Below are 26787 nucleotides of genomic sequence, written 5' to 3'. Positions count from 1 at the left end.
GCGAGTCTTGAGCACTACACATAGTGATCAACAGCGGATAATTAGGGTAATAAAAGGAAGATAATTATTGCACCTAACAAGAGTCGCATATAAAGAGAGGGGGAGGAAAAGTTATACGAAGAGGTACCGTGTCTCCCCAAAGAATAGGGAATGAAGGAAGCAGGGAAGAGAGAAGTGGTGAAGGAAGAATTAAAATGATACGGAAGTTAATAACACTCTCAGGCACTGCATACCTGGATGAGCTTATGCATGCACGAACGCGGCCCTGTGCACACACGTTTGTCTATCCAGAAGGACAAGTGCCTGTATAAGGGGGTAGTCAAGGTTGGATCACGTAAATCCGACTAATCACAAATGCCTGAAGCTGAAGAGTGATCAATGGTGCCCTCGTCAGCAACCTGGGGTTCACTGCCGGGATACTCGGTATCGGAGCGAGAGGCGAGCTGAAACCAGGCCTCGAAGCGCCGGTAGGGCGGGCGAAACACCGCCTGCCAGACCTCGCGGCGCTCCGCCTTGGCCTTCGCGCCTAGCGTCAGGCCACCGATGAAGTCGTTTCTCATCCCTCGGTCGAAATCCCATACAGTTATCTCCAGGGTACGCTTATTCACCTCCAAGGCAGCCATGGCGAAGAAAAATTCCTGTGTACAAATTTTAAATCATTAGTACTTCTTGGAATTGTTACTCATTTGAGCAAAGCAGAAGCACCAAATCTTTTTTACGAAATTATTAAGAGTCAAAGTTCTGTTCTTAAAATCTGGTTAATTATATTAAGAGCAATACACTGTGATAAATTAAAATGTAGCACTTTGTGAAACCATCCAAGCAGGTTTTAGCAGCGCCAATCAAATAGGAGTGATAAATCTACGTTAGGACGTGAGATCTATTACCATCCCATTTGTTTTGATGGCACTTAAACCTCGGTCACCATTTCGATGATCCATATCGACAAAATTCTTGCTAAATTGTCTTATCCAATGATTTTTTTCACGTGCAAATATGGTACATTCCTGTCAGATGAGGTTCTCAAACAAGTGCTAATTACCAGCGTCCCTTAAAATATCATTAGCTTATTTTTCACTCTCCATACCTTAGTCGCCTTCTGAAAGCATTAAAATTAAAAAATAATGGTGAAGTGTAGTAAAACAACATATTTATTCGAAATTTAGCGCGATTTCTATGTGCTTACCCTAAATCCATTATCTTCATTGGACTAACCATTTCACAGGATCAACACGTACAAGTCACTCATGGAAATTCATCTTTCTTCCCCCTACCAGTCCGACTATTGTTGTAATTGTTTTGCTGCGGTGCCCTTCCATCTGATACGCATACCCACGCACACTAGTGGTGTTTGTTTACACTGACTGAACTACTTCATCCATATTACTGGGATAATGACTTTGGTATCTACTTGCAGTCAAATCCCATGAAAAGCATTTTTCAGAAAGGCATTGTTAATGTGTAACACGGCACCATCTCATGCTCAGCACAAATAAAATCTAAAAATGCATTTTGTACATTCTATGTGACAACATGTTTTCATACCGTGTATATAGTCCATTGCAAGAGTCTGTGACTAAAATAACCAACACTGTACCCAACACCGGAAAGTTTTCATGGCGTTGATGTGAACTTACCATCTAAATCTAGACCGACGCCTCGAATTGAAACTTGAGACTACCGCCGGTCTTAACTAGCAACATGAAATTATCAGAAAACCAAGCTTATGGGATTATTTCTTTTGGAAGAGGATTAGAGCTAAATGAACAAAAATCTAGAAAGCCCATGGCTACACGAATCATCTACGGAATCAAATGTGTCGTGAAAGAGAATCTATCCAGTTTCGAGGTTTGGCCCAGTGGTCTCAGTCTTCTATGAATAAGAGCCGATGGAGATCCAATTAAAAATACATTATTTTGAATGATTATAAGCCAGATATCTATTAGACACTTAGTTCCCGCCAAGACGTCGTCTTCGATAAAGCCACTTGTTGAACAGGGTAAACAGCAGATTCCAACCCCCTTACAACCCCATGTTATTAACAGCAAATCTCATTCCAAATGATTTGGAAAGTAAAGGACCACTCATGTTTCATGGAGCATAAGTTAATAGCATTTTTTCCTTAAGATTAGTTGCAATTACGGCCTTATTTACCAAAAGGCTACACTAGTTAAACACTGGTATAACAATTTAACATGAACAAACACTCGGGAAATATCCAAGTCCCATTACTTTGAACTTCCTTCCTCATGCTTCTGAATTCGAAATATTACAATAAAACACAACATTACCTCCCTATTTAATGTAGAGTACCCTACAAATAAGTCTTATCCAGTTTGAGCACCTAGAATATGACTAAAACGTACCTCGTAGAATTCTGGGAAAAGAGTTGATTTTTTGATCTTGGTCTTTTGTTTAGTTTTACGGAGTTTGTCAGGTCGAAGACACCTAAAACAGAAAGTTCGCGAGATACGAGCTGCGAAGATCTACTGGAATGAAAATAATTAATGCCGATGCGTTTGTTTACTGGTGGATGCTATGACGTTAGTGGAAGCACCATGCAAATGTGGGCCCTGTGACTGCGTCCTTTAATATAGGCTTCATTTTCACGTTTGCGCAGACTTTTTAACACAGAATAACAACCTTATTATCGATTATTAGTTTCCGAAAATTATGATCTGCAGACAATAAGCAGTGAAGTAGGATTGAGTAATTACTATTAAGTGGCACTCTTTGTCTAAAATCAAAAAGAGGAGATTACGGTCAATAACTTGTTGCATATTGTACTACACTGGTACTGATCTTGCAGTGATGATAATATTTTATTTCGCGTAGTTGATTGAGCTACCAAAGCAGTTCCAAAGCAATTTACCATTAAAACGTGGGCAAAAGGGAATGAATGCAAGCGTACAGCTTTACAAAGGGATCGGAGAGTCCGTTGCGATCCATTGGGGCCAGATCGGCACATCGTAGAATCTCTACACAAAGCTGCTTCGTCTCCTCAATAAACCGCAGTGCAATTTGTATTTTCCCTCGCGTGGGGTTGGTCAAGTCATCGATCTCCTTTGAAAGCTAAGTAATTTGCCAGAACAATTGTGTTCGACACAAAAGTGGATTTTGCATTAGTGAGGTAGTAAATCATTCTTATTATTTACCTTCACTCTATTTCCCCTTAACGTTAATCCGTGAGACGTCTCAATTAGGGTATGACTTATTTCTGACATCTTTTAATCCCATTCACTTTGAAATTTAATCAGGACTCCATTTTTGCAAAAAAAAGCGATAACGTAAGTAGCTTCAAAACCTGACACCATACTTACTGGCTTGCGAGGATTTAAAGGCACAGCGAACTCCGATAATCGATCCGGCAACAATTCACCAAGGCCGAGACGATACTCACCTAGCCAGTCTGCGCCGAAGGTGTCCGCATCCAAGACGGCCAACCTGAATGAGTATAAATGCATTTTAGTGTTCAGCTCCATGCAATACTTTGCCCAAAGCAACCCAATGATTTGTTAACTGTAAACTTGTCTACTGAAACGTCGTCTTCCTAACCGTCAACAACTATAGATATGTATACGCTTCATTGGTTAAAAGTGTTAAATATAAAAAACCTCCTGCAATTGGAATACTCGCATGCAGACTTTAAATAAGCTCGGAGAAAGAAGCTATTGTAAACAACTCAATTATTGCTCCTTGCATGACCCTGCACATCGGTCTTAGGACAAATACAACTAGAGTTTAAATTTATGTAGTTGCGGCTGTGTTTTGAATGTGCATTCTGGCGATGATAAGGGCATTATTCGACCCCGATAACGCCCTATTAACTATTTTTGTGCATGCGCTTTACCAGTTGGCTTGGGAATAATTCCCGCATTCAGGGCTAGCATAAAATGGTACCTTATACCTTATATTCCTTCAAATGATACATATTTTGCATTAATGTAAAAGATTCCACTTTCAATCATCCCATAGAAGACTTGCTTTAAACATTGGAAAATATTAGTCAAATGAAAAGCTACCGCATTCACTGATAGAGTTAAATCTAGTATTAAAGTGGAACAAGGCTATATGCTTGCATCAAATGCAAACTTATCTAGAAACAAAATAAAGTTCATTCTGTGCACAAGATTTCCCAGGTGAAGTACTGTTGTATAAAATATGGAAATTTATAGAAGTTAGTCATAAAATTTGTAACTGACCTAAGAATTTTCTGTTCAAGCTTTCGATTGTCAAAGTCAACAAAAGTAAATGTTTCGTCCCAAACAGGATTGAGGCTTTGAGGAATCGTTCGGGTACGAAATCGTTTTCCAACAGTCGGCAGTAACTGACACACCACAAACGGGTCCGAAAGTCCATTCGCATCCATCGCAATAAGGTGCTAAATAGTCAGTATAAGACCCGATTTATGTAATTTATTTTGCTTAACTATGCGAATAGCCAAATCAGTTACGTTCTGTCAAATGGAAGTGTTTGCCTATTAGTGTTCCTGAATACACAAAAAGATTGATATGACGCGTAATATTGCAGTGGTGTTTTTTCCACGGAGTAATACTTGCCTGTAAAATGCATTGCAGAAATTAGGTAAGATTTAAATGCCCACTTCCATCTTAAAGCAACTAACTTCTAAATTTCAGTCAAGAGGGTGAGAGGTTTCTACTTACCTTAGCATTGTGTATCCGGACATGGAGTTCGCAGTTGGTAACATCGTGTGTGACAGAAAAGTAAAGAATTCCCAGAGGAGCTATATAAAGTTAAGCAGTGCTTACTAGCGTAATGCGCGAGACAGTTAGATTTTTCTCCGTCACAAAAGAGGTAGGGAAGTAGGCTCAATTTAACTTTGCATGAAAGATATGATATTACAAAAAGGCATATATAGTCAGACAGGACAGTAAATATCGGCATTGGCATTTTAGTCTATTCACTAGCACTCGGCAGTGGATAAGTGACCTATGCATTACATAATCACCTTCTGAGAAAGGGATAGCAGACTTTCTGCGAGATGGAGAACCTTTGTTGAACTTCAGCTCTGGGGACAGAGTGAACGTGGATGGAGCAATCTTGGGATCGCTGAGGCCGAGACCCAACCGAGTTTCAGGGAAAAGACTCTGTACTTTTGATTCTCTTCCGCGTTGGGGTGATCGCTCAGTTGAGTTGAGACTGTTTCCTGATAGAGACTCATGAATTTGACTGGGTGTTTTTTGGTCTGTTTTGCTTGTTGGTGATAACAAAAGGGTCTGATGCTGCCGCTGTTGCTGCTCCATTGATGGCTTCCAGGTTGGAGATTCAAATAAGTTGTGAGGGCTTCCTGGATGAGTGACTGCGCCGATGCCTCCGTTGTTCCCCGAGTTTGTGATGACTGCACTAGAGGAGTTGCTAGGTTCCTCAAGCGACGATTTGACATCCTCAAGCGAGTAACTGGGAACTGTTCAATCGTATATTTGCAGTATCTTAACATAACTTACGATGTGAGTTTAAGTATAACTTCTGTCGTCCTCAATATCCATTATAAACTGCAAATATGTTAAGTTTTTGCTGCTGCTACACTTAATTCAAGTTTTAGCCTATTCATTGGCTAAATAATTCAACTAGTGCACTTTGTCTGATAGATTCAACCCAGTGAATGTAAATAATATGTGCTTGCATTTCGCAATGGACCTGAACGTTAGACTCAGTGAAAACGTAGTCAACTGGAATCTCTGATTTTGTCTTTATGTACATCTTGCACTAATTCCAATCCATCTACTTGTTCAGGATTTTACCAGAATATAGGGTATGGTGGAATTCTTAACCTCATAGAAACCAAGTTCCGATGAAATCCTGATTACTTAGACTTCATTGTGTATGACCGTCTTTCGGACGCTATATTTTACCTACTTACTTTTCATGAGTGATCATCCAGTCGATTAGTCTTTCCCCACACGAATGGAGCAGGCACCTAAGATGGGTTTTGGGGGCGTTAACTATACAAATTTGCTCTCCGAAGCCACTTACGCAAACAGGTCTGAAAGCAGCACCATGGCTTTCCCAAAAATCACTTGATCTTTGGTAGTAAGTCTGTTAAATTAATTAGAAATGTTTTGAATTGTATGCCAAGGGTTATGGTGAATATTTTTACTTTCAAACGAAATATCGGTGTTTTATCTGTCTATCTACTTATTTATTAAGCATCGTGGTAATCAAAATAATACACTGATCTGTATTCGATTAAAGTAGGTGAAAGCTAGCATATCAGTGTCTTATTTGGCAAAACTAAAGAAACAACCCACCTTTAGAGAATGCTTTGAAATCGCAAACTTCAAAATGTTCCTTTAATTTTATTTACCTCGGCGTATTCAATGGTTGAGAAACACACGCAAACCACCGTGACTTTGATTTATGGGGGCTTTCCTACTTTTCCCCGGTATGTTGATTGCAATCAAAATCAAAAGATTTCTACACTTTTTATAGTCGGGCAGCCTCATTTTTAACATCACATGTTTCTGTTGATTCCATGTTTTGACAACATAGACATACCTGACTTACTAGTAAAACTGCTGTGACTTCCAACACCTTCACTCGTTGGTACTGGCTCCGGAGGCCTTTCTGAAATCAGCACAACAAGAGAAAATTTATTCGATGTGCTTTAGACTTGGAAATTATATGTATGTATTCTTTAGCCGTCAGCACTGAGTTTATTCCTTTATCCTTGCCGGCTGTTTCGAAGGTTGTGTTGTGCACAATGTTGTTGTGCACCATATGCTAGCGTTGGCTCACATTCCAGATAAAATATTTATGCTCCCAATAAGTATAAGGAAAAAGTTCACGTTGACATACGACGAAGTAGTGGGAAAACTAAGATGTCACTCTTAAAGATTTTGTATTGGCAAGGTGCCTTCCGAAATTGCTTTGTTTTAATTAAAACGCTTTTCCTTTCGATAATACAAGCCGAAAAAAATTTTAGTGGAAAATCAGGATTGTCCCAAACATGAGAGTTATAAGTTTAAATAGCACAAAGAGCCTTTTGCATAATCTGGTGGTACACTTAAGGAAATGAAATGCAGCATAGCAAGGATCTACTTTCGATGCGTGTCCAGTCGTCATCACTGGCCTGAGCACCACCAGTTGAGGGGATTAGCTCCGCAGGGCCGCGAGCAAGGAGACTCGTCCATCCGTCCACTGTTGTCATAGGTTTCGAGATCAGTGGACTGGCGGGACAACTGCTATGGAGGCCACATTTGGGCAGGCCTCTATGAAACCACGCACCTGATTTCTTCCATACCTAGGGGCAAATAGATACAGCAAAAAATTTGTATTCACAACACATAATACTTTTCTTTCACTTAATCTGGGTGTGATTTTGAATTCTTCTGCTCTTGCTCTGGTTAGTGAAACATGGCGGTGATTTTCAATAAAGTAATGAACCTTTAATCCGGTTCAAATAATTGGAATCCTATTTCATGCATAGATATGTCCTGATTAATCATATTTCATAAAGTAAAGACGGTAAACACACATTAAACACATAGCTTTCTTGATGAATAATTTCACAGAAATCCTATTTATCAGACCGCTCGCATGCACCACAAACTGCTATTTTGCAAGGCTTTAGTGGTTGATTAGCTGATCCCGCGTCACCTCTATATGAATGTGTCGATCTTATTTGATATTTTGGATAAAAAAATTAATAAAGTGATTGTTTCTACTTTTCCAATAAGAGCTTATCTGGATCGATCGGTTTGCGGAATAGAAAGCATCACGTCTTAGTTATCCGGTTTGCACTCTTACAACCGAAGTGTTGTGGATTCTGAGCCCTGGCAACCTTTAAATGCATGAACTCCTCCCCAGAATGAGTTTGCTGTATAGAAGTTGTCCTTCTGCTCATGTAAACTGCAATCACCAGTAAAAATGATTGCATTCATTTTAAAATTAATGAAAAGTCATGCCGAACACGTAGACAGGCCCTTGTATTTCGTGTATGGTAACCACAAACGAGAAAAATATTTACTTCTTAATATTATGGAACTTTTTGTGTAAACTCCATCAATTCAGAACTATACGCAGATAGAGTGCTCATAACACTACTTCCATAATTTTACAGAACCGGTTAAAAGCATAAGCTTACTCTTTCCAACTATCGTAAAGACTAGAAAGGATTCCAAAATAGCTTTGGAATTCCTAGAATGCTGGAACCTTGCATTATCCATAAGTTTTGAAAGCCAAAGCACAGAGATGAGAGAGAAGGGTTAAATAAAATTGGTATGCTCATAATTACATTGCCAAAACCTCGACCATTTTCGAATGCTACACATTCATATGTATGCATAAAAGACTTGCGTAGATCTCGTTCAGTTTACCCATGCACGTCTTTCATTGCCTTATGACCTGAGTGTCCTAGTGAGGTCATGAAACAGCCAACACAAATTAATGTTTTGCTACTCCCCAGTCAGTAGGCTGATAGCACAACTATGAAAATGCCGTTTTCATCCTAAATGAATGTGGCTCGTTAAGGAGCTCTATTTAAACATCTCAACCACTATCAATATCGCGGTGGCCCCACAAGTTGAAACTTTTTTGTCCTAGTCTACCACTTTTGTGCAATGCGATAAGGCCTACCGCTTTCTTTCGTATACCTGCGTTACTTTGGTAATTAACGCGTATTTCGTTTTTAATCCTAACAATTCATTGATGGCCGACTCTATGAGTGGCATTGATATGGTTTTTGATATAGCAAAGGTAACTACTATATTCGTGAAATGAATTGTACCGCCCAAAATTGTTTTGTGGAGTGTGAACCCAAAAACTAAACCTATTGCACGTAATGTTTGAATCTTTTTGTGTACTACCATGAGCATTTCAGGCTTTTCAATGCTATGTGCTAGTAAAAGAACGAATGTGACCGCCGTTTGTGATTGTCGAAATATTTTTCATAATGTGAAAGATCGAGTCCAGCTCATAATTCTTTGATGCGTAGGAAACCCATTTATTTAACTGAATTCTATTAACGGCTTTGATCTTTTGATCCAAAAATACAAAAAATGACTGTTATCATCTACGGTTTTTCGCATGTTTTATTTGTATCCTAAATAATAAATAGAGACCATGGACTGCTTTTAGGGCGTCCGAAGTTTGTAGTAAAAGAGACGATACTGATGTTGGAAACTGTCTTGAGTTCTTTCAACCGAATGCAGCTTTGGGGATTAGTGGAGAAAAATATTGATGGAACCTAGGCTAATGCATCACTCCAGTTCGACATTTTTGGGACTTGTTCTGTTAAGTAGATACCAGCATGTTATTTTCTGTAAACATTACTTTATCCATCGTTTTAAATATTCTTGTTTGTTTATCCGCCTTTCCTTTAATAAATGCTTAAATAAAATTGTTTCCTCGTTAAAATAGACCAGATGACGTTTGTCAATTACTTCCAGTTAACTTGTTTCAGACGGAAAGCTGTCTTGAGCCTTTGATTTTCCAGATTTCAGACTAAGAAATCAGTCTCTCTTGAATAGCGACGGCAAAAGCTACATCGAAAGAACACCCAACGATAAGCTTGAGCTCTGCCTTGCTTTTAAATGCACCAAAAATTTCCACACAGTACATGGTGCACTTACTTCTCTTGCCTCGCAGCATAGTTTGCAGAGATGAAACCGATTGCTTGTGGGTGTGAGTGAGGCACTTGGAGTGAGGGATAGTGGAATCGAGAAGAAATTTGACAATCGCGACATCGACTGGCGTCGCTCGAGTGAAAATGACTTGTATTTCGAGTGAGCCCCAACTGCCCCGTTGTAAGCCGACCGGTCCTGAGGGCCAAGGCCCTGCTTGGGGTCATCCCTCCGCTCTGACAGCTGCCGCGATCGCCACAGTCGTCGCAGCACTCGTGAACCCATCCGTTGACCCCCCGATACCCCCAACGATCCTGGCGGGAGGTACTTCGAGGGCGAAACGTTGGAAACATCGCTGGCCAATCTCGGCTTCTCTGGAAGCTCTTCAGTAAACTCCATGGAACAGCGATTGCAGACAAGGCGTCCGCAATCCGCACAGTGCGTGGAAGACTTGAGCAAAAGACCAAATTCGTGGCCACAAATGCTGCAGGCCGTTTTGTTCTGCGGCGTTGTAGCCACCTGCATATTTTCCAGCCGCTTCAACATCGACCTAAGAGTGAAGCCAAAACAGTTGCAAACAATTGTGGAAAAATGTGCTTATTCATGTAAAGTTTTGGCAACAGGTACATTCTTCTCAGTTTGAATATTCTATTAGTCCTTACATAAAATCAATCAACGCCATCTATTATGGAAAATATTAAGTAGATGAATCGATGTGCCGATTCAGATCTAGAGAAAAGATCTCCACATTGAGTAGTTCGTAGCCGTGTCACAACTTTTAAATGCAATAAATGCAATCCCTATAACAATTGCTAGGGAAATTTTCGTACATAAAGTTTTTTGTAGACAAGTAAAAATGGACACTGTTGGAATTTGTTTCACTTTGAAAAATTTAATCCATTTTATAACTAAGAAAACTATCGCACACCATTCAACCATCACAGAATCAAAAAGTTCAAAAAATGAACGATATACAATGGATATGGACATGACAATACTAATTTTCATAACTTTATCAGCGTCTGAAGCTAGTGAGAAAAACTTCATTCAAGATCACTAACTCGACACGTCTACTTTCTCTTTCGTTTATCGATTCATTGCGCTGAAGTACGCGATAAATGTGGTCCAATTCCTCGTCGGACAGCCTTGTATTCGTCCGCCTCTGATTTGTTTGAGCAACTGTTGACCATCCGGTTCCCAATCTAAAAAACTCTAGAACTCCAGTCACACGTAGTGCCTATTTTCTTCCTACTTATAAAATATCACGTCTATGCTATTCAATGGTACAGTGTTTATTATGTCCATGATAGACCGGAAAATACCTCTCAGTTGTTTATGTTTTTGCATCCAACCTTATTCGGCCTCCTACCAGGTTTTCCCAACTTCATGAAGCAATGTTTCAGGTGAGTCACATTACTATAGTAAACATATGTGAGTCCTAGTTAACATAACTTCATGCAGAAATCAAGGCTAAAACCCCCTGTCAATTTATCAGAAAGTCATTAACTTTCCATATTTTTACAGAATGAAGAGACGATCGATTTGAATTGAGCACCTGAATGCCATAAAAAGTGCCATAAATCACAGAACCAAGATAAATCTCACATCGCCTTATCATTCTCGCCGAAGAAGTCGCTATATTCAGCAACATCAAGAACTTTACTCCCAGCATTTGGATTTAATTCATGGCAGTAACTAGGTGGATCTGCCGCAGTAAATGTCAATGCTTATAAAATACCATCAAATTTAGTCCAAAAACGTACCTTGCACGCAGGGCTAACTGACGATCACTGGGACAAACGTATCCCTCCATAAGTGCTTTAGGAAATGTCTATTTTAGGCAAGCTGCAGAGCTGCTTTAGGTGTTGTATCAAATTGCGCTAGTGTGAAGTCTGAAATCGAAAACACCAATGACCGATCGAGCACCACCACGATCCGTCAAATACACAATAAAGTTGATTTGTCAAAGTAATATGATTGGGAGGGTGGGCAACGTTTCATTCGCTAAACTACTAATTACGAAATGTGGTGGGAGAAGTGGAAAGTGACATACATTCGCGTATTTCCCTTTGAGACAAATAGTGTCTCCCCATCTTGGGAGGTATGACACCAGAAACATCACTCAAAACTATGCAGGTCAAAACAACGTAAGCTTTTGCTATTAGTGCAGAAATATGTATAAACAGATGGCATAGAATGAGAGCTGTGCAGTATGACTGCATGAAGCACATTCCAATAACCTCCGCCTCTACTGCCTCAAAGTGCATTTTTCTGCACTCAGAATGAACTTTTTTGCATAATTTTTGCACCAAGCACTGGTGGAGTAACAAATGGAATCGGCAACCAGGAGCACAGCAGCACTTTTCTTTGCGCGAACCCTGCACCGGCCTGGTCGATTGCGAGCCGCGGAGTTCCACTGGATCCGAGGGTGGGTCAATTAAAAGCTGCTGTTACCTCATCACACACTTCCTCCATGAAAGCAAACCATCGGATTCCCCACAGCATTGCGAGTTTTACACAAAAATCAAAACTTGAAATCATATTGTATTTTTCAGACATTATTCAAGATGTCAGTCTAGCTGAATTCGCGTATTTCAATTGGTCTGTGAATTCCCACTTTTCGTTGGCTGTGAGAACGTCCTTCCATGTGGTTGTTACACCATGTAAGATTCATTCGCTCAATTAACCTGCTATTGATAATGCATTCTGATGATCCTTAGGCGCTTCACAGGCATCATGGTTAGTAAGAAAGCTCAGGGAAAAGCACATTACTCTAAATCGAGCAAAGCACACAGCCACTTGGAAGAAAATCTATGCATCACTCGGTTGATTTCCGGTGCTCGCTTGCGGTTCCCGCATCATAACGTGTGATCTAGATTTTTAAGTCATTTTTCGCGAATTCATTTTGGTTCTCATGATTCAACTCTGAAGGCAAGACTTAAGAGGAAATGCATTAAAACATTAAAAAAAGTTCAAGTTCCATTAAATCGACTAGCAGTGAAGCTAGGACAATGGATAGCTGCACATATTTCCTGAGTGAAAAGACAAACCGATTCTAAATTTGCTATCACTGTGACAGTTATACGTGATTTGGCATGTCTGAGCCCCAGAAGCGGATAAGGTTAAGTTGCAAGGGACGCGGCATCAGCGATCACCGTGCTCATCTGTAAAGAGCCTGCTTAAATATTCATGTCCATTTTATTGATGGGCAAATCTTATTGACGACTTGGGTCATTTAGAAGAAGGTTCAAATGCATTCATGGGACACAAGCTTTCATTCAATCATTTTAATTGAACCGAAGAAGCACTCACCAGCCCTATTTCCTGTTTCTGTTCAATTCCCTTTTTTAATTCATGTATCTTATCACTGGGAACCGTGTTGCCCATATGAATTTATCCACATTTTGCGATGGGTAGATTTAAGGCATAGACAAGTTCTGGCTCACTTAAACAGAACTAAAAAGTAGCACTATGAGCAGATGCTACTGCTATTGTATTAAAGTACCTTGCAGTTGCATTTTTCTAGAATGCAAAAAAATTCAAGGCATATATTTTTAACGAATTCATTTCAAACAAAGAAGTTATTCTTATGTACCATCTCCTAATACCGACTCGTATATTAAAACGGTGTAAAATGTAAGAGACATCATCGGATTTCGCGGCAATGCAAGCCACAATGAATATCACCTACCGGTAGTTTTTCAACGACCATAATTTAAATGAGGTCGTCGTGATGTCAGCGAACGATTGAAGGTTGAAATTCACAAAAGTTCATCGTAAAAACTACCTTAAACAGAGACGCCTTTTATTCGACGGCTAGTTTAAGTGCTATTGGACGCAAATGAGAGGAAGGAGGTACAGCACCACGTCCGCTTGGGCTTTTATCGCCTTAGTCGTGTATGAGCCTGTTCTAGTGCCAACTTGCATTTCAGTCACTAACCCGATTGGTTGAGATCACCACTCAGAAAGAGATGGAGACAACCAATGGGGTTGATGCATGAGGCCTTTCTAATTCCTACTGTGGGTTAGCCAGCCCATTTGCATGACAAGTAAAATGCCTACTGGCTGAGCTACTAAATCAGTACCGAGTGTGTAAGCCCCTAGGGGTTCGCTTTGCAGACTGCTCAAGTGCGTCATCTGCTAGCTATGTTCGAGAATTACAAGTTCGACTTAAGTTCCTTCAATAAACCGGAAAATTAACTATTCACAGTGTTTTGAGGATTGTGGTTGTGTTTCAATCAAGGTATATAAATATCTAATCTCCCAGTAGTATTCAACAAATAGTCGTATTTAATCGGCACAATTATGCCTCCGTTCCCGGGGTCTTTATGATGTAGGTCAAGGGATTTTGGTTCCTTCCACTCTATGCTCTCCTTATCTCCGTGGAAAATTCACCACTTCCTAACATTAAATCGCTCATTGATATTGCAGAATTTTATGTGTGCGGTTGTGAAACTATCCTAGTGCTTCTCCTTCACAGATGAAGGCTTTTGTTGCAAATAAGTCTTTAAATTCTATTTATTTCACGGACGCGATTAGGTGGCATATGGGATTTGTTTTCGCGCAGGACAATAAAATTACTTCAAAGAATAGGCCATTAGTGAAGCGACCGACCATCTCTCCAGTGGAATATACCATAACGCATAACATCCAGTTTTAATGCTCCTCTTGTAAACAAAGTCAAGTTATTGCAGATGAGCAAATCACCACATGTTAGTAAAGATATCTTCAAGTTACTTTTGTCTGAAAATCCGTCAAGCATTGCATAATGCGCATGTGATTTTAGAACTCAGAAATGTTCGGGTCACAGTGACGTTAGTTTTAGCTTCGCTGCGCGCCTGGAGCACTCGATGCACTAGGAACGCTGTGCTCTTCCTTTAAAATGAAATAAAATGTGTAGGAAACATGTTATCCATCTATTCATTTCTAGAAGATGATTCGAGGCAATCTTCAAGGCAATTTTTTTATCCTTCAATGCGCGTTTCTACTTCCATTTTCATTTGATCTTTTTCTGCTGTAATGAAAATGAAAGTACTTCGGACGTTCATTACCGATGACGACTAAATTTTAAGCAGCTGCGATTTTAAGTTGACATTTTATCCACCCTTAAACTTCTATCATCTTGGGAAAACTTATTTTGAGGTGTTCTTTACTAAGCGTATGAAGATTTAGCAAATTAGCCCTGCGAAGTGATTGCGTGTCTTAGGCAATAGCCTGAAATGCGCTTTGCGTCCGCTTTAGCTCATCCCTTCGTCGACAACTCTAGCGGATATGGTCACCGCAAAATGCCCATCCTTGTCTCATGTAAAGGAGGTGTCAATGAAGTTAGGAGCTATTGGTCAGAAACTCAATACCTTCACAACTTTTGCAATTCAAGTAGGGGGTGATAAACTTCAGCTTCACAAACAATAAGTTTCTCTTCCTGATGTAATTTTCTTTGGAAATATTTGTCATGAACAATTTTCATCAACTCTGGCTGATTATGGATACGGGCATTTTCTTGTGCAGTAGGATTGTTTGACAAGAAATGTGAGCAATCACAGAATCAAAGTAAAATTAAACCCGACCTGCTCCATTATGCGGAGTTTTATCCCTTTGGCTATTTTCATTTTCATCGGTGTCACTCTTCAAAGCTAGGCTCACCTTCCTAAAATGCAGAAAGTTTGAATGACTTTACCAGTCTAAAATACAGTGGAAGTCATGTGTTCGCTCTCGTTGCTTATGAGCTACTCACTTACATGTATGTACGTGGCTGCCTCCCTGCCTCGAAACAATAAGAGTGAGTGGTGGAAGTGACTATATTCTTCAGCAGATCTGAATGCTCGTTCCCATAAATTTAACTCCCGACGCTATGGTGGCTACATATGGGTCTATTTCAGATGACATCTTTTACTGCAGTTGAAATAGCTCACTGTTGATTCACCTCCATTGTGAACAAAAACTGTTTTTTATTTTGAGCACAAACATCTCCCACGAAGCAGACACACGAAATGTTTGATGTCTCCATTTATTTGCAAACGCATGAAGAAGAGGGGATCGCAGTAGAATGAAGGAAAGTATAGGTTGTACTTGAGTAAACATTTACGACTTACACTGATAATAATCTCTTACAATAAAAGGAGTTAACTTTTATTGCAAATACGTTTCAAATTTCCCCTTTTTTCGTCCTTATCGAAAATGCTTCCTTCAGAAATCTTATTTTTTAGATTACCTAGATTACTCGTTTCATTTTGATCTGCCTTGAGAGAGAATAACCACCTTTTCGCTTTTTATGCATAGTACAGGAATAAGTTCCCATACTCCATCATTAATTTAAAATCACATTCTAGTTCTTTTCCATAAATCAAGTAATGTAGGCTCCACTTGCTCCAATACCCGGTGGAGAACAACTAATCAAACTGTCACTAATGACGGAACAAATTAGTAGATTAACAAGGTACCTGACTTTACTATTCACCGTTACATTTATCCTCGAGAAGAATAAGCTGATCCTTTGTTCCACCAATTACATCTTCATTGAGAAGTTACGTTTAAATGGGTTAACTGTGGTCCGCTGTTTTCGAGAAAGTGGTGTGCTACCAGAGGCATTTTTAGTTTTGTGAAATTGGTTAACTTTATTTAATATTGTGTGAAGTTTGTTTGACATTTGCGCATTTATAATAGCAATGAGAAAAATGGACTCAAAAATGCTCTTGTTACACTTCTGTACACAACCTCATCAAGCCGTTCACTACAGAAAGAAGGCCACTTATGCTAATTTGCTTACTCCACCCAGTCTTTCATATTGAAACTGAAGGAATTTGGTTTCTAAAATGCGCCTTGAGACCCTCCGTAGCAATGGTTTTAGAGGTTTGTTGATACACAGCATTCAGATGAGAGATACCGCCTTCATTCTCCACTCTAGCTGAATCAACGATTTTTCCACCCATCTGTTGTGGGTGGATTGTTCGCCCTTGCAAATGATCATGAAGCTTCTTTGTTTGCCTTCAAAGGTCAAGCATCCTATGATAGTGGGCTTCTTCCAGCGAAACCAACTCGTTAGGTACCTGAATAAGTAAAAAAAATAGTGTGGGCTGGTTAATGCCGTCTTTCGGGTTCCGCTTTCAAATCGATGTTTGTTACAATGTAGTCGAGTTTACCACGCATTGACCACAAACTGGTCTGTAATGAAGGCAGTATGAGAATACCTTCTGTGTTTATTTTCACCAATATCCAATGTCCAAGCGAGCCAAATAAGTGGGATCCCAAGTAAGCGTACAGTACAGCTGACAGCATTTGATCTTGCGCTTATTAATGAACCAAATATCAGGATAGCCGATATGCGCCATGATAGCATTGTAAAAAATATCCTTTTAATGACTGTAATTGCTTTCAAACCTACTGTTTGATTGATAAATGCGCCATGGAGGTTCAGCTCTCACGACAACTTAGACCCGGCTTTAGTGGAAATAATTTCTCTACTCAAACTTAGTAACATAAAAGGGTTTTTTGGGGATATAGAGCTCTACGACTCAAGGCCGGATTCAGTTATCAAATTAGATTGCATATTAAAATTTTTAATTCATTTTAACGTAAATGTGTTTGGCGTTTCGCACGAACTTATAATACGAATGGAAGTGGCTGCATATACTTTGGTTCGAAGGGAAAGATGTTAAGCAGTGTTACACTTTGTGCTTGTCGCGGTAGATGCGTCGCATTATTATGCAGTTCAGTAATTTCGTAGTCTCTGTTGGGAAAGACACCAATTTCGCAAAGTTATGCACAATCAATCACCCCATGACAGTGCTTGCTGGTCCATTCGACGTTCATTATCTGCAAGTAGGACGTAAAGACCACAGAATAGCTTCGAATCATGATGAGAACTAAAGACGTACCGTCGAGCCACCATTATTTATTGTGATTGATCACACCAGTAGCTTTTGCGGCTAGACACTGTGTAAGTGGGACAGTTTAATGCTAAACAAAAACTACAAACTCAAATCCTGCTAAGAGGCGCATCTATGATAAATAGTTTTCCTTTAGTAATTAAAAATATCATAACAAATAAGCGTTTACTTGTTTCTTCTAATGAACTTAGTAAACATTACTTATATCATTGACATTTCTACCAGATGATGCTATGGTTACCTTAAACGCAAAGTGTCTACGTGGAACATTTGCAATTTCTTTGGAAATCCTAATGCATCCATGGTGGGAGACACTTATACTCCCCATAAGCTTCACATTTATCAATGCAAATTCGATGTGGGTGGAAACATGTTAGAGGGCATCATGGAAGAACAACGACATGAAACTGTAGTTACACAGGGGCGCAAACGGTGTTCTTAGGGATAAAGCGCTACTGAAAATAGAGCCAGCTATAAATAAGTGGGGATAGCCCTGGTAGGCGCTGTTAATGAATGCTTAGGTCGGAGCAGGGCCTCAAGAAAAGGAGGAGAACGATGAGGTGTGGCCTGTGTGCCGTCGACTTATTTTGACCGGAGTCTCGCTGGCCTCCCTGGCCGCCCACAAGAGTAGCTCTGCCATTATGCAGATGGTGTATGCATGCCGACTCACACGTTCTCTATAGCCTTTGATCTCATGTCTGTCTCCAGTGAATAATTCGATCCCCCACCTTCACTCTCTGTCCAACGACCCCACTTTTTACGCCGCTGGTGTGGCTAGTTCTGCAATACCACCGCCAGCCCCTTCACATGGCACGCCACGCTGCTAGCCAGTTCGCCCAACTGCGTCAGAGCTGCATCACTTCGGTGTCGTAATGCGATCGAGAGGCACCAGTTACTGCAGATGGTGATTATTGATTAGAAAGAAAAACTTCACTTTTAATAATTTACTGATACTTATATGCTCAGAATATACTTTAATGGCAAACACCAGAAGCGTTTATATCGCCCAGTTTTAAAATAAAATTATGTCTAAAATGTGGCCATATAGAAAAGGTCAAGTATATTTTATGTCTCCCTGTTGTATTAATTCATACTTTCAGGTATGAGGTTTAAGCTGGTTTTGTCCATATTTCAGTTGTTGGAGCATGCACGGAATATATGCGTACAGTTCCTCAACAGTCGATCAAGTACCTACCTCCTTTAAATTTACAACTTCATTTTCAAGACGCTCAATAATTGTACGTTTTGTACCAATCTTCTTTTCCGCGTTTGATTCTCTCAATGAAATGCCGAGCTTAATTGGTGAGAATAGTGTGTTTCCATCTCCCAAAATATAATTCTAGAGTTTTGTACCAATGATAAACAAAGCAACAATTGGCCTCTGGATGTTTTTACTCTGGTCTTGATGGGAGCACTCTTTACTAAATTCTTTTTAATGTCTAACGAGAGCATCAGCGTAGACTCCCCAATAAATTCACAGCCAAGGTTATGGCCAATAATTTTATTCAATGAGTTTTAGGCTTTGTTTCAACAAAAGCGCCAAATTCAAACCTTAAGCGTCTTTAAGGAAAAACCACCTATTCAGGAAATATAAAATCGACACCTTAAATTTAGGCAAACTTTACCGCAACAATGTCGCATGTAACGTTAGAAAGTCGTTTCATAAGTGCGCAAGTTCTGGCAGTTTTCGTACTTACTGGATTACTTCAGAAGCTTATATATTGTGTAGTGAATAAGCAAATTTAACTGCGCATCTCCAATGTCCAAAAGTCCTGTTCTGAATAAAATGATGAAAATAACGGTCTTTCTACAATGTTTAAATTCATGTTAGCTCCTTTAACTTGCATTATTTACTTTCTAAAGCACCACGGTAATTACAATGTATTAGAACTTTAGCCTTGTACTTTGTTGGAACATAATCAGTGTATATTTGCCGGGTAATATGTAGCACGGAGTGTGAACGTAAATTTGCCGCGGGAACGAATTTCTGACAAGATCATCAACTCTCATTTCGCTCAGCATCGTAGCGACTTGCATTTCCTGCTTTTAAACGATGTTTCTGGCATCAAGAAATGAGGGATTCGGAAAAACGGGTGTTTTGACTTCGTATTGGAGTTCAAGTTAGACTGGTGATTTGTTCCATTCCAAATGCAATGTCTTTGCGATCTCAATTAGCATTCCACAAAATGCATCACTTTTCTGTACAAAAAAGTCCTTAATAACAAAACACTCAGTACTTGTACCACAGTTTTATTGAACTTGTACGGTCAATCAATCCAATAATAAACAATGCATTTTACGAACTGTTACTTTTTGATTAGCACATGTATTGTAGCGTCCCGTGACTCCTTTAAGACAAAAGAAGGCACAATACTCGGGCAGAATATATATATTCAGCACGGAGAAGGTGTCTGGGCTATTGGCATGGCCCAAAAGGCCAGCCCACCCAGCGAGGTACAAGGGGGCTAATTCGAAGTACAAGAGTGGCGCCTCACCAATGCCGAGGGATAAACCACTACCGTGTTACAGTATTCCTGCGGATTGATAGTTAAAGCTACCACCTAAACATTCAGATATTGTTTGATGTTAAAATAATAAATCATTCACTCATCCATTTCCAGAATTACTGAAAAAATGCCGACAAATATTGTGAAACTTTATGTAGGAAATATCCCAAAATTCAATGACGAAAGCATGAATTTTTCATTTGCATCCAAATTTAACTTTCATTAGTGAATCCAATAAAATCAGTAATAGATTTTCAGTCCCGTTCTTCATTTTCTGTTTTGAACACTGAACATTGACCACAAAAATAGTCTGCTTCTATGGCCAATTCAATGAATCGCAATTCTTAAACTATTATCTGCCTTCGCGTGAAAATTACAAACACCTTTAAAGTTTTACGTATTAAATGTTGTATATTGCAATACTTGTATTCTTCAAATATTCCTTTCAGAGAGATGGAAGGCGGTTGAATCCAACCCCGTGACTGAGGAGGGCTCAACATCAGCCAAGCCTAGGGAGAGCCCCATAGTCAAATCTCCCTGAGGTGGTGTCCACTCCCACATGCACTAGGCACCAAATGTCAAAATCCAAGGAAGAGGAGATAAACAAGGCACGCGCCTCGTAAACAATCTGTTTTATTACTGCATATTTGCTCATAAGTTTACCATATGGAACGCACCGAGTTAGCTTTTGTGGGAATACGCTGGCCACTTCTTCACTTTGGTAGTCTTTCATTGAATGCTCTTCATTGACGCAAATATCTGTAACTTCCCGTGCCTTTTTTGAAATCGTAAAAAATGCGCTTCTGGGAAATCTACTTCTAAAGAGCAGAAGGGCTGTGGGCTAATAGACATGGTCGGATGACCATGCCGTCAAGACAAAAATGCCAACGCCGTTAACTGATTATAAAAAGAGAGTCAAATCGTTACATGTCCGTATAATTTATGTATTTTTAAATATTGAACCATAAAATTATCACAGAACTGTTAGGTTCGGAGTCAAAGATCCCACAGAAATATCAAATAGAATGCAAATAATGCCCTGATATATTTGTCCTTTGTTTAATAAGAAAAGCATTTCGGACAACTTACCTTTTTTATTAAAATTTGAAACTATTGTAATACGATAGTGGTTTATCCCTCGGTTCTGGTGAGGCGCCACTTTTATGCTTTGGACTAGCCCCCTTGTACCTCGCTGGGTGGGCTGGCCTTTGGGCCATGCCAGTAGCCCAGACACCTTCTCCGTGCTAAATATATATATTCTGCACCAGTATTGTGTCTTCTTTCGTCTTCAGGGAGTCTCGAGACGCTACACTATAATTGCTTTTTAGGTCTTTTTTATCCATATGCATATGCCAACAAAAATATTGAAAGATGACCTATTATCGCCAGTATGATATGTAGGCAGTTTATATAACTCTCGATTTTTGTGAAGGTCAACTTTGTGTATTGGCCGTTGTCCTTTCGCTGGGTGAGCTGGTATCCGGGCCATGCCAGTACCCCCTATTCCTTCCGTGTGTTGAATATGTATGTCCTGCCCAAGTATTATGTAGCGTCCCAAGACTCCCTGAAGACGAAAGAAGGCAAAATACTCGGGCAGAATATATATTCAGCGCAGAGAAGTTGTCTAGGCTACTGAAATGGTCCGAAGGCCAGCCCACCCAGCGAGGTACAAGAAGGCAAATTCAACAGTCCAAAAGTGGAGCCTTACCCCTACCAAGGGGCAAACCACTATCGTATTACAGTTGTCTCCCACCGCCTTCAGGGAAGCCTCAAAGAGCTGCATTTCTACCTTATCGTGCCATATGCTACCTCAATATCAAGATTTATAAAATCAATGCCTCAGTTTCAGTTTACGTTAAAAATCATTTAGCCCCTCCCGAAATGTATCAATGAGTCTTCTGTGGCAAATGTGGCCGTCATCGAATCTATATACAGATTCGGGAGCTTCCATGACAACTTAAACCGCCTTAAACATGAACTTACTTGGCTGGTCTTTAATTTGGTTTGGCTATAAATAAAATCTTGCTATTTTAGTCTACAATACTGCATACCATAAGCTTTATTAGCCAGTTTGACAGCCGCAAATAATGCTGATGATGCCATCAGAATTGGAGTACGTGTTGTGTCTGTTTGGGTGCGCTGAAAATGGCTGCTTTATTTCCGAAGAAGGTTCCGGCGTTTACAAGAGCTTTGGGTGGAAGTGACGACGTTTCCGACCTTGAGACCGACTTGTTAACTGAAGCGGAAGTTGTAGTTACATTTTATACCAGTTGTAACTACAAAGTTAATGCTTTATTAATCGGAATCGGTTCTACTCAATGCGAGGCCCTAGGTGCCAACATTGATTTTTCTAAAGCTACAAAAGTGAAGGCTATTGATCTCACTATATCCAACCAGGTCGTTATGTCCTGCTCGGCGTTTATATTTGATCAATCATCCGTTATTTGGTTGTGTGATACCCAAGAGCGCGATTCCTGTTACGGTTTTGGAAAGTGGGTCGACGCTTTACTGTCGTCATTTTCTCTAGACCAGGATACGTGCATATACCTCCTGACTGATTCACCAACCTCTGAGTTCCAGAGTGACTCCAAGCCTGTTGCGCCCTTTATCCGCGAACTTAAAACCCCACGAGCTTCTGGCTTGTGCTATCCTGATATTAAGCCGCTCGAACCGCCAAACATTGTCGCCGGATTTGCGGCCCCCATCATGGCGCATTGCATCTACTATTCACTTCCAGCTTGTATCCTCATCATCTACTACGAAAATCTACGTGCCTCCCTTGCCAAAAGTGACATCTTCCCTGTGATATCCCCCATTCTTGGAGCAATTGAGGGGTTGCGATCTTTCATTCTCCCTGATCATGCATTCAGCAAGGCAGTACCACAGAACTTCGACCAAATGTACATATAACTGCGCCGCTCCTAACATGTCATTGCACCTTTGTCAATCCTTGTTGCTTCATATTCATACCAGGTTTGCCCTTTGGTGCCTTGGTACAGTTTTGGATTGCCATATGTAATTAGTAATCTACCCTCTAACAGTAGATTTTTTGTACTAGAAATTTACCCCGGAACTAAAATACATAGAAAATTCAAGGGCAAGGCCGGCAAATTTTTAGTGGTACGGAATTAGGATCGATGGGGTCGGGAGCTAAGATGAGGGGAAGAAGCACATTATCACCAGGCCATTCGAACTGAATCAGCCTCGTTGGGGGTGCCCATTGGATGTGGGACGAAGGAGGTGTGAGGGGGGAAAAATAAATTGTTCAAGTGATCCTAAGCTTGGGAAATGCAATTTTCAAGCACTGAACAAGGTGGCTTATTTACATGAGTTCTGTACAGGAGGCAATAAATTCGTCAGGTAGTAGTATGGGTCCCCAAGAGGACACTCTCTCTCTCACAGTATCGTGCTTTGAATTCGCTCCACCCACGCTCTTGCAGATTTTGCATCATCAGCCGCAAATCTGAACTGTCGTGCTGGTGTATCAATCTAAGGGAAGAGTAATTAGTATGAGTTTTGGCGGATCGCCATGCACGAAGATCGATGTGCAAGCATCATGCAACCACTCCGCTTGCCTCGAAGGCGCAGCTATCTTGGAAGCGTTTCGGCACGGAGGTGGTGTTGCGCAGCAGCGTAACAGCACGCACGTCCTGCAGATCGATGAAGCCCCGGGGTACCTCGTCCTGTGCCGTGTCATAATAGCGCATCTGATGGTGTTCCGTATCGAGTACAAAGAAACGTGACTTCCAGCTGGCCAACACCTTGCGACTGCTCAGCTTGTAGAGCTCCCCACAAAATGCCACAGAGCCGAGATCCGGTGGCGCGGGGGCGCGGCCCCGAATCTCTCGAGATGGGTTGCTGTCCAACGCAGGAAGGTTTCCTGGCGGGCAGTCGGCGTTCTTACCATTCGCCTCGTATAGCGAGGGTACTTCTGAGGAACCCGTGGCATTCGTCGTGTATCGACTTCTATGGTTACAAAGATAGGTAGAAAAGGGTAAAAGGATCACAACGTGTTGTACGCGTGGGAATGGATACTATGAGATAAGAGCCACACGACATTTAATCATGGCTTTTGCTGCAGCACAAAGATTGCCATTTACACACGCAACCAGAGGGCAGGGAAGCATAGCGACTCTTCATAGGCAATTTTTTATTTGAGCTTGGCAGTTTTCTCATATATATAATTTACTAAACTACACGAATTTTTGAACAGTTATCACTCGAATCCAGATTATCATATTACTTGTAAGCTGACTTCAAAGGTGCTAAAACGTGGCATTGGCTGCTAAAAACTGCTGAAATTAGGTGGGAACAGTTCATATAATTTTGATTCACTATGGTAGAATCTGAGTTTACCTTGGTATTTTGCGGATGAAATTTGAGAAATTAACAACCTTGAAGGTATCGCCTGTCGATAGTGTTGAAACTTCATGAAGCCGCAGATTCGATCATACCAAACTTTTGTTCTTCAAGCGCAACAACAAGAACTTGTATTGGCACTTGTAAAGCGCCTTAATGAAGTTAACTTATACAAAACAGAAAAATCAGAAGAGATAGACAAATACGACACTCAACCAGGCAAACTGCCCAGAATTTCATTTTCGAGACCGAAATTGGTATGCTGATTACCGGTTTAACGTGTTCATACAGAAAATTAATCGAGAATGCAACGCCCTATGAATCGTTGAATACGCATTTAACAAGTGATACCGAAAACTAAAGGTTTAGTAAGTTCGAAAGCACCTACCTGTTATGCTCATACTACAACACTAGTTGGCGTTGGCAACAATGGCGCATTGATTGATCACACATAAGAAATACCGAGTATCCCTAAACTTTTCTTTTGCAGGAATGGCGCATGTGGCGACGTGGAAAAGGGAGAGGGAAGAAGACAGAACGCACCGAAAGTGCGGGTTGCTGAGATTGAGCGATTCGGGTTCGGTGGTAGACTGGTGGAGGTTGCAATCCTCAGTTTTAGCCCGTTGCCTGTTCCAGGGCCGCATGACACCAGTTCCGGGCAAACCACTGGCCTCTACGGTGGATCCAACGGGGTGGCGGTGGGCCGCAGCTTGCAGCCGCCCAGGACAGTTGCGCGACACCCCGGGTACGCACTTCTCGTGGCAGCAGAAGTTACAGTCCACGCAGCGCACCAGGCCTCGTGTGATGCCCGAGGCCAGAATCAACGCTTGGCAGGCATCGCAACGCGACACCGATAGGGTTGTCTTTACTCGTCGAAAACTGTGTGGCTACATAAAGGAAGACAAAATTAATCAGTCCTGCGTTTATGAGTAACCCGATAAAACCATTTATAGCTTAAGCCAGGTGAAATCAGGGGAAACACAGGTTGGATCCAAGCATTCATTTGAATTTCTGCTAACGAACTTACTTGCTCGAACAAGGCTGTTGCTATGAGGTTACCGAAGCCACCCTCGACAACCGGAAGATTGTTCAGTGATCCGCTGTGGTGAAGGGAGTGAGGAAGTAAAACCACATTATCAGCTGTGGGAGTGGGAACCGCAAGGGTTGACGCCTGGTTGTGGTAGAGCTGTGAATTGTTCAGTGGCCTACCGGATGCTCGGTTTAAACATTTCATTGTGATAGCACGATTTTGTGCAAATACGGCCCGCTGTGCCTCGTCACACTCATCCACGGGCGGGGAATAGCCCCTGTGACCGTCTTCTTCACCCCCCAGCGGTACCTCGCCATCCGACTCGGAGGGCAGAGAGGCGACGCCGTCGCTGATGCAGCTACGTCCCCCTCCCGAAATCTCAAAGCCAACGGCGGTAGTGGAAATGGTGTGCTTTGGGAGAGAGTTGAATGAGCACTCCGGTAATGGAGGTGGAGGTTTGAGGGTGGTATTGAGCACAATTGGCCTGTCATCAGTAGTGGTGGCAGCGAGTTTGGCACGGACGATGCGATCAAAGTCTGCGCCCGCTTCCTCGGATAGAGGTAGTTCGGGAAAGGAGGAGAACGGCTCGTCAATAGTATTCTCTGTGTCTGCTGAGAGTCGCACCGCCTTCGACCACGCTTCCTGCCATCCCACTGCCTCATCGCCCTCGCGTAGACCCAACAAAGCGTATGTCTGCTCCTATGCACTCACACATCAATTTTCATTAATGAGCTGATTTCAAACAGTATAGAAAAGAGGTTACTTTAAAAATGGGAGTGAACGTGCCAGTCAACTATGCCTCAGGGGCTTATGAAGTTATGAACACCTTACTGGAACTTTTTATTCAAAAAAGCTATTAGTATGGGGTGTCAACCTACCACATGACTATTGTTGTAACCTTGACGAAGAACAGGTTCATAGGGTCGGTTAGTCTGCTTACGGTAGCTGGGGCAAAAGAGATCAAGGTCGAAAACAGGTCCAGAGGCCAGGTCTTCCGAGAGATAGTACTTCCACACATTCAACGCAGCCTGATGTGTTGCCGGTATCAAAGTCTGGAAATTTGAAAAAAGGTAGATCAATAGATTATCTCTTCTGACATCGAGAACTGTGATGATTCATTAGACGCATCACCAAACACATCGCTCGACCATTGATGGACAACCGTTGCAATTAGATTGCATCTTGCTTCGAAGTCTTCATTGTCAAAAGTTAGCATAAATAATATGAATCAAGAGAAAGCATAAGAGTGGAACAAGCGAGTATACTATCTTTCTAGTATGTGAGACTAAGATAAAAAGTTCAGCAAACTTAGTTGTATCCATTACAATTTAAGAGTATCAAACTAGCCGTAAAACTTGAGACCGTGTTACTCTTACGAGCTAATGAAGGGAGACGTGTGTATATGCTCTATAGTTGACTGGTAG

General features: G+C 41.0%; 5 protein-coding genes across 5 annotated transcripts in view; 1 reads left to right on the top strand and 4 right to left on the bottom strand. All coding sequences in view use genetic code 11, as the record gives it.

Annotated features, from left to right (window-relative positions):
- Window positions 1-344: 344 nt before the first annotated feature.
- Window positions 345-7259, bottom strand: EGR_01596 (Double C2-like domain-containing protein beta; the record flags this gene model as incomplete). Its single annotated transcript, XM_024490845.1, is given in 10 exon segments — window positions 345-638; window positions 2367-2448; window positions 2912-3072; window positions 3321-3444; window positions 4203-4381; window positions 4665-4744; window positions 4970-5425; window positions 6517-6585; window positions 7060-7229; window positions 7246-7259. 10 exon segments carry the CDS (start codon window positions 7257-7259, stop codon window positions 345-347), a joined length of 1629 nt encoding a protein of 542 aa, XP_024354710.1.
- Window positions 7260-9470: 2211 nt separating this feature from the next.
- Window positions 9471-11394, bottom strand: EGR_01595 (Rab effector Noc2; the record flags this gene model as incomplete). Its single annotated transcript, XM_024490844.1, has 5 exons — window positions 9471-9500; window positions 9591-10131; window positions 10643-10783; window positions 11187-11276; window positions 11345-11394. The coding sequence occupies 5 exons, from the start codon at window positions 11392-11394 to the stop codon at window positions 9471-9473; spliced, it is 852 nt and encodes a 283-aa protein (XP_024354709.1).
- Window positions 11395-14545: 3151 nt separating this feature from the next.
- On the bottom strand, window positions 14546-20940 carry EGR_01594 (hypothetical protein; the record flags this gene model as incomplete). Its single annotated transcript, XM_024490843.1, has 7 exons — window positions 14546-14595; window positions 15709-15820; window positions 18663-18806; window positions 20192-20260; window positions 20358-20483; window positions 20528-20749; window positions 20902-20940. The coding sequence occupies 7 exons, from the start codon at window positions 20938-20940 to the stop codon at window positions 14546-14548; spliced, it is 762 nt and encodes a 253-aa protein (XP_024354708.1).
- Window positions 20941-22119: 1179 nt separating this feature from the next.
- On the top strand, window positions 22120-22884 carry EGR_01593 (Proteasome assembly chaperone; the record flags this gene model as incomplete). Its single annotated transcript, XM_024490842.1, has 1 exon — window positions 22120-22884. One exon carries the CDS (start codon window positions 22120-22122, stop codon window positions 22882-22884), a length of 765 nt encoding a protein of 254 aa, XP_024354707.1.
- A 486-nt stretch (window positions 22885-23370) lies between these two features.
- Window positions 23371-26787, bottom strand: part of EGR_01592 (Myotubularin-related protein) — a gene marked incomplete at both ends in the record, with an annotated part of 28323 nt that continues 24906 nt past the window's right edge. Inside the window, 5 exons of the mRNA XM_024490841.1 lie at window positions 23371-23463; window positions 23541-23940; window positions 24877-25220; window positions 25361-26062; window positions 26242-26415. Of these exons, the coding sequence (XP_024354706.1) occupies window positions 23371-23463; window positions 23541-23940; window positions 24877-25220; window positions 25361-26062; window positions 26242-26415 (1713 nt within the window). The remainder of the gene's footprint in view (window positions 23464-23540; window positions 23941-24876; window positions 25221-25360; window positions 26063-26241; window positions 26416-26787) is intronic.

This window comes from Echinococcus granulosus (genome assembly GCF_000524195.1).
Source record: "Echinococcus granulosus chromosome Unknown EG_S00006, whole genome shotgun sequence".
NCBI lineage: Eukaryota > Metazoa > Platyhelminthes > Cestoda > Cyclophyllidea > Taeniidae > Echinococcus > Echinococcus granulosus.
The sequence above is the reverse complement of the archived record's forward strand: the minus strand, read 5'-3'. Positions and strand labels throughout refer to the sequence as shown.